General features: G+C 34.9%; 1 protein-coding gene across 1 annotated transcript in view; it reads left to right on the forward strand.

Moving 5' to 3' along the window:
* Nucleotides 1–5,709: 5,709 nt before the first annotated feature.
* The window catches only part of LOC108370959 (homeobox protein abdominal-A-like), a gene marked incomplete at its 5' end in the record, with an annotated part of 9,882 nt that continues 4,898 nt past the window's right edge, over nt 5,710–10,693 (forward strand). Inside the window, one exon of the mRNA XM_017626418.1 lies at nt 5,710–5,933. Coding sequence (XP_017481907.1) covers nt 5,710–5,933 — 224 coding nt within the window. The remainder of the gene's footprint in view (nt 5,934–10,693) is intronic.

Raw genomic sequence — 10,693 nt, forward strand, 5'->3', positions numbered from 1 at the left:
AGCTCAGCATTCTTCCAGGTGACCTTCTAACAATTTGGGACCGATTTTCTATTATATCAGACATCCATACGCACATATATCGTATCTGAACTTTTTTTACCAACTTCGATTTTCGATTTACCTTCCCCTAAATCACCCAGGCACAGGTATCAACTATCGTCGTTCCAAATTTCATTAAACTACCTAAAAGTCTATAACAGAGTAAATTGGAGTAAACGACTTTCCTCATTTATTGAAATATCGGAGTTTTCGTATATCCAAAAAATACCGTTATACGGCAAGCAGTGCAACCTTAGTCCGATTTGAACAACGAATTGATTTTTCGTACCATGGTTATTAAATGCACCGAGTTTGGTAGAAATTGATAAATCGTTTACCGAGATACACATTTTTGGTCATAAGTGGGCGGAGCCACCGCAAAAATCCATAAATTTATAATAATCTAATTTTCTCCTACGTGGGCATTGCAATAATCGAATTTGAGTCAATTAGCTTCAGTAGTAACTGATTTATCGAAGTTTTCGTGTTTCTCTAAATTACCGTTATATGGTAGGCGGGCGTGCTTATAGCCCAATTTCAAAGATTTTCAACAAATTTCTTAGCTGGATCCTAAGCAAGGCTCGTAGTTTGGTAACGATTGGTAAAGTATCTACTAAGATACAATATGTCATCATAAGTGGGTGGGGTCACGCCCCTTTTCCAAAAACTTAATAATAATATTATTTTGCACCAAAATTCTACTTCACATACCGATTTTAAACAATTTTGATCCAATATTTACTGAATTATCATATATTATGCATTTTTCGAAAATACCGTTATATGAGAAAGGGGCGTGGTTAAAGTCCGATTTCGCCCATTTCCAATAGGAACCTATCTTGGATAAATAGCAAGCTATATGCCAAATTTAGTTGAGACGTGTCAATTTTTGCTCGAGCTATCGTGTACAGGGAAAGATGGACGGACGGACGGACATACAGATATGGCTTAATCGACTTCTCTTTTCATTCTGATCATTTATGTATACATTTGTCTATATCTATCTCGATTCCTTTAGGCTGTTACAAACAACCGTTATGTTTTAAATTAAATGTTCGTATGAATTGATCTCCAGTTTCAGGGTCGATTACCCCACTGTGTACTAGTTTGTTAACGGTTAGTTGTTAATTAAGTCGACTATTTTTTGTATTTTATGAATTAACATTTTCTAATCGATTAACCGATTAAGTCGCTTAATAAGAACACACCTTACAGGGCTTTTACACGAAATGCATAGCATATGTAAATGCTACTTTTTTGTATATACTCGTATGTACCATATATTAGAATGTAACATAAAAGTAGCATTTACATTTGGAAATACATGTCGTGTAAGAATACTTTTACTAAAGTCAGAATTGGTGAGTAAATTGTTGTGATCGGTTGTGTGCGAAATATGAAAAATAACGCCGAAAGTGAGTAATTTTAAGCTCTATATTGCATTTTTGTTAAATTTAATATTTAGTTTAAATAACGCTTCGTTTTAAGGGTTTGATGGGTAGGGTTTAGTATGCAGCCACACTCTTTGTTTTAAGAAAAGCATTTGGAATTAAGTAATGAAACTTAGGGAGGAGGAGAGGAAAAAATATGTAAAAAATATAGTTGTTTATAAGTTAATAGTTTTTAAATTTGTTAAGTTCATGCATTTGACAAGTACTTGTATATATATTAATTAACATAACACTCCATTCAATAGCTTACATTCGTTTATTTTTATTTTATCTTGCTTAAAAATCACTATAACTTTTATTAGCTTGTAAATTACATCAAATTGTATTCATATTCACAATACCAAAGGGTTGCAAACTAACACACAAGATGTGCTGACATACTGTATAAAACAATAAAACAGAAGGCAATACATAAAAACGAATATATAAGAAAGCAAAGATATTTAATAAATATGAAACAATATGCAAAATATGCAATATGTCCCTCTTCTATGGCAACACAGAAGGTTATAGTTCCTAAGCGCGGCCGAAGGTCACCTACGCGGAAAGGAATTTAACCCTTAATTAGGTGCATAAAGAAAATCGCAAAATTAGTCGCATGGGGTCACTGGGGTCCCCATTAAAAAAAAAAAACTTACCTCCCCCAAAAAATGTTACGTTAGTGGTCGCTTGCGGTCAGCACTCAAGCGAGTAGCGACACATATGAGCGAGGGTGTTCTAGCCATGACTAAATAAATAAAACGAAATATGTATTGTCATAAATATTAAAGCTATTTATTATAGTTAACTTAAAGAAAGAAAAACATAACTTTGATTTCAAACTTAAATACAAAAATAAAAACTTACTTCCGCCAAAAAATGTTACGTGAGTGCTCGCATGTGGTCAGGACTTAAGACAGTAGCGACACATGTGTACAGGCCGATGTTTTGGCTGTGACAAATTTACGTACCCCGCGGGGAGATAGGAAGCTAGAAAGAGCGCGAGCACGCTCCAAGCACTCCAAGACATCTTTTTAACTTGAAATGGCCTTATGCGCCTAATTAAGGGTTAACACCTAATAATAATATTTTAGTATATATATAGTGAAATATAAAACAATATCCGTTCGTTTATCTTCAAATTGATATGTGTTTTCCGTGGATTTCTACTCATATTGAGATTTCATGTATACCAATAATATAATAATATAGATATTAGACTGCACCACCAAAATAAGTTGCGGTTTTTCCGCCGGGATTACAAAATTTATTATATTTTAAGACGTCCACCAAAATATTTCGGAAAAATATTAAGCGAGCTGGATCGATTAAAAAATACCTCCAAAAATGGAGTTTTTTATGAATACAAATAGTTTCTTAAAGAAATTTTGAAAAAAGTCCCCTCAGATGACAAAACAGATTAGGCTTAAAAAATCTGCATACAAATATTAAAAGATCTTTTCAACGGAATCGTAATAATGGGATTTTTGATGCTGTTTTCTTTTGCTTTTTTTAATGATTGATTTTCGAAAAAGTTAAATAACTGGGCCAAAACTATTCTGATGTAGACTTATGGGATCTCGATAGAAAGGTATTTTCCCACTATTTTTATTTATATGCAAAAAAGGTCATTCGTGTCCCTTTTTTTTCAAATACCAACACATCTTAATTCAAATTTGAATGATGATCGTTCATCCTACCTTTCTCTTTCATCCTTTGAATGAGCTTATTAGCAAAGAAAATAAAAAGGATGAGAAAATACCTTTCCAATGATACCTCACAAGACTAAATTGGAAGAGTTTACGTTCAGTTATTCAAGTTTTTCTTATACCAATCTTTGATAAAAGTTAAAAAACAGCATCAAAAATATCATTATTAGGATTCCGTTCAAAATTTTTTTTATTTTTTTTTAATATTTTTATGCAAATGGGCGTAGCCAGGTAGGGGCAGGGGGGTGCTTGAGCCCCCCCCCCCTAATTTTAAAATTTTCCTTATATATATATAAAATAGTACCCTGAAATGCCCGCTTAATAGGGTCGAGCTTCCCTCCCCCCCCTAAATTTCATTCTGGCTACGCCGATGATTCTACCCAAAAGAGAACAAGCGGCACTGTAAATTGGGTTTGGTGGAGAACCACGAAGAACGAACAAAGGAATAGGAAAGCCTTCTCTGCGTTGAAAAGACCAGGTCTCCTTCTCCACCTTGGTTCCACTTGGCATTTACAATTGGCGCATGTTGGCACAGAAGAGAAACTAATGGAGTGCTGTTTTTGACTCGGCCACTACATTCTTATCACAGTTTTAAATCCGTTATGACCTAAAAAAAAGGTTAGAAAATAACGACTTTTCGGGGAGTCAACTATTCAAATAAGATTAAATTGATTAGACATCTTACGCGATTTACCAATGAGTGACTTGTCAAAGTTTGAGCAGTGTTACCTCATCGAATAAGTTTTAGGGAGAATGAAATAAGGTATTTTGTGATTGGGTTCAAAGTGAACTTGTTTTACTTCCAGGCAGTTTCATTTTCTGAGTTTTCTGCAAGGTCAATTTACTGGCTCGAACTGTCTCAAATTAATATCGGTGCTTTTTAAATTACCTAAATGCATTAGTAATTGTTCCAGAAAAATTATGTTTTGAAAACTAAATTATGTATACACGTCAAAATACTCATTCTTCCAACTTTATGGCAATCTAAACAAATCGATGACCTAAAATCTACTCCACAGATACTGGTTTTCACCTTTATAGAATATGTAATTTAAAAAGTTGCGGAACTGCCGCGTCTTCATCGCAAAACGTCACATAAAACCATGAAAAATTGCCTTAATGGACGTAATACGCACGCACAAAAAGGAAGTGAAAATAGAAAAGCGAAAAACGAAAAACGTTTGGAGATGAAAAAATAAACAATTTGCGATAGCGTAAATTTGATTTCCGAAACATAAACAGTGAAGCAAGAACCCGTCGCGACGCACCGTCACCAATACTCTTCGCAGGAAGGCATAACACAAATATGACAACTACCTCGGATAAAAAAATTGGCACAGGTAGCGTGGAAAATTGCAAAAAATGAAATCAGAGGTAAAAAGTAAAATATGAAAATCCAAACACTAAAAAACTTGCTGCATTATATACAACAACAAAAAAATTAGTAAAGCAAAGCAGGTGGTCGACTTGACGCATCGAGCTGTGTGAAAGGGAATTGTTTGGAAGATTTACAGTTTATTTGAACGAAAAGTAAGCAACTGCAACAACATGAAACTCAGCAGCCCTTCAACGCGATAAACACACAGCCCAATTGCAAGCCCCGAGAACCCGCTGAGCGCAAAGCGGGTGCTAGCGTTTTCACCCTTTAGCCACACCAACTGTGGAGAAAGCATTTTGCCAAAATTTCAAACGGAGACTTTAAGAATGGGAACAAAACATACATAGAACGTTGAAGTAACTGCCACTGTGCGATTTGAGATGGTCTTTAGTCGATATCCCGTGGCGCCGTTGGGCAATCCTTGTGTCTGATATTGACGAGAATTCCACATTCCACCCGCGCTGCCAGCATACCCACGCAGCCTAATAGTTTGTTGTGATTTTACGTCATCAGCCAGGGGACTTCTTTTGTTTACACTTGCGTTTCTAAATCATGCGAGTGTGTGAGTATATGTACATGTTCATATGTATAATGGTACAAAATATGGAAAATATTAGTGTCAGGTCGATTGCCTCAGAGAAAAGTACCGTCAATATTCGACACACATACAACTTTCGTCACTCTTTTTAAATTTTACAAAAGAAAATAACACAAGCCTTTAAAAGTGCACTTACCCGAAATTTGTAACTTTATTTTTAAGTCCACAAACTGAGTGAATTGGATTTCCGTAACCTGTCAAAATATGGAAGCGATAATTTAAACATTTTTTTATTAATATGTATAACATAAATAAATTAAATTATCAAATGGCGATCATTTCTAAAACATTATTAAGTGCAGCAGGGACTNATATGGAAGCGATAATTTAAACATTTTTTTATTAATATGTATAACATAAAGAAATTAAATTATCAAATGGCGATCATTTCTAAAACATTATTAAGTGCAGCAGGGATGGCAAGGCAAGGATGTTTCCAAAATTATTTGTTTGTTAATTGAGGCAAAACTAGTACCACACTTATTGCTTTACACTTCTTTCTAATATTTGTTCATAATTTTTCTAGTTATTGTTCATGTTTTTATTTTGTTTTAGGTCCTAATGGTTGTCCGCGCCGGCGCGGTCGTCAAACTTACACACGCTTCCAAACTCTTGAATTGGAGAAAGAGTTCCACTTCAATCACTACTTAACACGCCGGCGAAGAATCGAAATAGCTCATGCGCTTTGTCTCACTGAACGTCAGATAAAGATCTGGTTCCAGAATCGGCGAATGAAGTTGAAGAAGGAACTACGCGCAGTCAAAGAAATTAACGAACAGGTGAGTAACCGCTATATATTTCAACCCGAAAATTCAATAAAACTTTAACAGGCCTATCACAAATTCCGAGTGAACTCCCGCCGTGAAAAAATCTGCCGTCACGATTTCGGGAGAAATGCTATCAGCAATTTCGATGCATTCGTAGTTAGTGCTGCCTTTGGTTTTTGTTTGTTTTTATGTTTTGATTTAATAATTCTAAATCAAAAAAATCTAAATAAAATAACTCGAAACCAGTGATACCATTCTCACGAATTTCGAATTTGCGGGAGAATTTCGTGATCACGACGGAAGTCATGATAGCGATTTCCCGATGTGACAACGTCGGGATCTCCGACGGAATTCATGATAGACCTGTAAAATCGATACAAAACAGACATGTTTCCTATTTTAGAAGAGTGGATATCAAGAAAAAAAATATTACCGACTTTCTTAATTTTTGCATTGTTTTTTAACTGAATTTATTACGTTTAATGAATTTTTTTATTAGACCAGGTCATTCCCCATCTATCCGTCACTTAAATTTACGTGTTTCCCATGCTGTAAAAATAGCCGAAAGGTATTTTTCATCATATATTTGTAATTTTTGACCCGATTTAAGTTATGGTCGATCATTTAAATATACTTTTTGAGAACTATTGACCATTCTGACGTCATACAAAATCACAACATACTAAATTTTTCGGATTAGTTGCTCACTTAATTTTAATTCAGTGGGTAAAAGTTTAAATATATAATTCACTTTACTGGTGAAGGACGTATTGTTGGTCAACATATATTCCAATTTACAGTTAGTATTTAAAATAGTCTTTGCATCGATATAAATATGTATGACACACTTCGAAACTGGGTTACAGATAAAAATAAGTTATGCACCAAACATGATATAGTGTGGCGACTAGCAGGATTTTTTTACACCAATATCCTCTCTCGTAAATGGAAACAACAAATTCTTCACAAGAATTCCACAGAGAATCGAATGGGAAGGTGCCACAAACCTACACGGCTATCTATACAGACGGTTCTAAGCTAAACGAAAGAGTAGGCAGCAAAATTAACTCCAGCGAACTTGTACTAAACCCCAGTTTTTCGCTTACCGGACACCTGTAGAATTTTTCAGCCAGAGCTAAACGCCATTATGGAAGGCGATCGGTGGCTCGCAGCTTCCGCCCTTCCAAAACTATATACTCTGAGAGCCCAGCTGTCTCTAAAATCCAAACACGGGACGATAGCACATAATTAAAAAAACACACACTGTTTGAATGTGTTTTTTTTTTATTAAATAAAAAACCAAAACGAATATTCGTCTTGATATCATAGAGTATTTAATTAAAGTTTTTGTAAAGAAAAAAACAAAAATGGTTTAGACACAAGCTAAACAAAGTCTCCTTCGATGTTCAGGGCAAGCAGGCCTTTCACACTTTGTGCAAAAATTTTGATTTTTTTGTCGTTTTTTGGGCATAAGCCCAATTTAGCTGGTGACTCGCCCAACATTCAAATAACAATGTCTTCTTTTATATACGCTAAATTATATCATACGCATGGGCGTAGTCAGGTAGGGGCAGGGGGTGCTCGAGCGCCCCCCCCCCCCTAACTTTCAAATTTTCCTTATATATATATAAAATAGCACCCTGAAATGCCAGCTTAATAGGGTCGAGCCCCCCCTAAATTTTATTCTGGCTACGCCGATGATCATACACATACGTATAAGGTATCAGGGGTGACACAACACCCCACACTTATCTTCGCAACAACTACACCTTCCATATATCCAGGGGCGCACCCAGTAATATGTTTTGGTAGGGGTTTATACTTCCAGAGATATATCACCAGAAAATACTGAAAATTCGCTTCAGATGCTCTTTAAAATACATATATGCAAATTCTATATAGTATGTAATAAATAAATACTCTTTTTAAAGTTTCATAAATTCCACTTTATTCACATAAAATTAACAAAGAACACAAACATTTTAAACCGACTCCAAAAAAAGGGGAGGTTATCAATTCGTAGGAATATTTTTTCTTTTTTTATGTATGCTACCGCATAACCTTGGCCCACGTGAACCGATTTCAAAACCATTTTTTATCGGAAGGATGGTACCTCACTGGTCGTCCCGTAATTTGGTTTAGATCCGATCATTGGATCATAAAAAATTAACGGTACTCTTAAATCTGTAATGAGAATTGAAGTCGGTGGTTTTTTCTTGCTTAAAAATTATTTGTTTAATAAAAAGTGCTATAAACAAAATATGCGCTCAACTTTCTTAAGTATTAAAAAATGTTAAAACAGAGTTTTAATGTTTATTTTTCTCTAATTCTGGTTTCTGATTTTCAATGGAGATAGTGCCTAATTTTTTTAATATTTCGAGTACCGAGATAATTAATTGAAGGGTCATTTCATGTAAAAGAGTAAAACGCCATAAATTTAAATATGCCCTAATTATCACTATTTCAGCAATAACCCCTTCTTACATGACAACATTTCATTTACCTGTTGAAAGATATTAAAAAATGCGAAGAAGTTGTAATTTTTGTCTATGGAAACTTTTATTTCATGCATAATTGCTTTACACCAGTCACAAGATGTCCCACCAGACGCAACTCAAAATATATTTTTTTTTCTATGAAGATTATATAAACCTAATCTTTATAAAACAAAAGTGTATAATTCATATTTCACAACACAAAAACATCGTTCGTGAAGATTAAGTGTTTTGGTTAAAATTCATCTTTGAGTGCAAAAGGGTAAAATAGAGTTATTTTCAGTGTCCCACCAGCCACATTCATACAAATGATAGTTACATAAAACTAAGAAATCGTTTGGAATTTTTGTTAAATCAATTTTATACATTAGTTATCGTTCTATGTTAAAAAATATCTATTCTGACGGCATACACTAGCAATCAAAAGTGAGTGCATGGTGTTTTTTGTTTAATATTGGCATTGTTGAAACTATAAAAAGTCGTGATACTGAACCAAAAAATTGTGGATTGCTGTTAATTTATTAGTCATTCAATTATCAGAACTAAAAGAAATTAGTATGGGAGCACCCCTGAGATACCACCTTTCCGATAACAAGCGGAAACGGTTCACGTGGTCCAAAGTTATCCGGTAACATACGTACAAAAATATATTCCGACGAATTGATAATCTTTTTTGAAATCGGTTGATTCTTGTCGGCCGCTGTGATGTAGTGGTAAGCAGTGCGCGCTTCCACTCCACAACACCTGGGTTCAAACCCTGGTCAAAGCAACATCGCAAAGCGATTTTGGCCAAATCCAAAACAGCACGCCAGTAATTTTTCTTCTGTGCCAACTGACGCCAATTGGAAATGCCAAGTGGAGCCAAGTCCTTCTCCACTTGGTCTTTCCAACGCAGATGAGGCCTTCCTCTTCCTCTGTTGCCACCGGAGCCGCTGAATTTTAATTCGCTGCACTATGTCTATATCGTTGTAAAGCTCATACAGCTCATCGTTAAATCGCCTGCGGTATTCACCCTCCCCAACGCGTAAAGGCCCGTAAATCTTTCGCAGAATCCTCTCGAAAACTCCAAGAGCCGCTTCATCAGATGTTATCATTGTCCATGCCTCCGCGCCAATCACCAGCACNGATGAGTGACTTATAGAGTGTGATCTTTGTACGACGAGAGAGGACTTTACTTCTCAATTGCCTACTCAGTCCAAAGTAGCACTTGTTGGCAAACGAAGTCGTCTACTTTTTCAAACTTGTAACTGTCAACAGTAACGGGTGTGCCAAGACGTGTATGCTCTGTGATGACAGGAGATTCTTCGTTTTGTCCTCGTTCACCACCAGACCCATTCGCTTTGCTTCTCTACCTAATCCCGAAAAGGCAGAACTAACGTAGACCTTAAGGAAAATTAATAGGTGAGCGAAATTTTTACCCGCTTGGGTTATTTTTCCTTCTTTATTTAAATTAAACGATTTTATTGAGCTTTAGGTTTTTTCTAATAAAAATTTGTAATTCAGTTTTTATTAAATTTTTACAAAAGCCTAGCTCATTGTAAAATAAACACCATAAAATCCATTTTGCAAAACTATGTACAAAAACGTGAATTTTTTTCCGAATAAAATGTTCTCAAAATATTTAGATTGAAACTTGCACTTTATTATACTATCTGCATACCAAAAAAATTTCTAAAAATTCCAATGCTAAAGTTATAAATTTTGGTGACATTTTTTTGAAGTTCGCGAATTTTTTTGACCAAGTTTAAAATGCGGAGTTACACTGGGTCTTTTATAAAGTGAGCTAGACTTGTATACAAAATGAATGGACATTAAATAATTAAAAGAAAAGTACCCGAATCTGGTCCAATACTGCACATCTATTATTTTGTCCATGAGTTTATATATGATTATATATGTATGCTCATTTACTTCAATAGTGTCGTAACTCAAAAAACCAAACTCGAGAAAACGGCTCTAAAGTTTTGAATTTACCAGGGACCGCAAATAACGCTTATCCTTTGAAACTTCAACTCAAAAAATCACGCGCAAAGAGAAATGCTACGCGCATAAGGAGTAAACCAATATATTTCTTATTACTCGGAGTACCTTCAGCGACACTGATTTTTATTTTTACTTATAAAAATCAAGTTTAATCATCATGTTTTGAGTTTTATTTTTTACTCACAAAATAATCGTTATGTTTTGAGTTTTACTTTTGGCTCGGAAAATAATCGTTACGTTTTAAGTTTTATTTTTTGCTCGGAAAATAATGGTTACGTTTTAAGTTTTATTTTT

This window comes from Rhagoletis zephyria, unplaced genomic scaffold (assembly GCF_001687245.7).
Source record: "Rhagoletis zephyria isolate East Lansing unplaced genomic scaffold, Rhagoletis_zephyria_1.1 Rzeph_scaffold_04594, whole genome shotgun sequence".
Lineage (NCBI taxonomy): Eukaryota > Metazoa > Arthropoda > Insecta > Diptera > Tephritidae > Rhagoletis > Rhagoletis zephyria.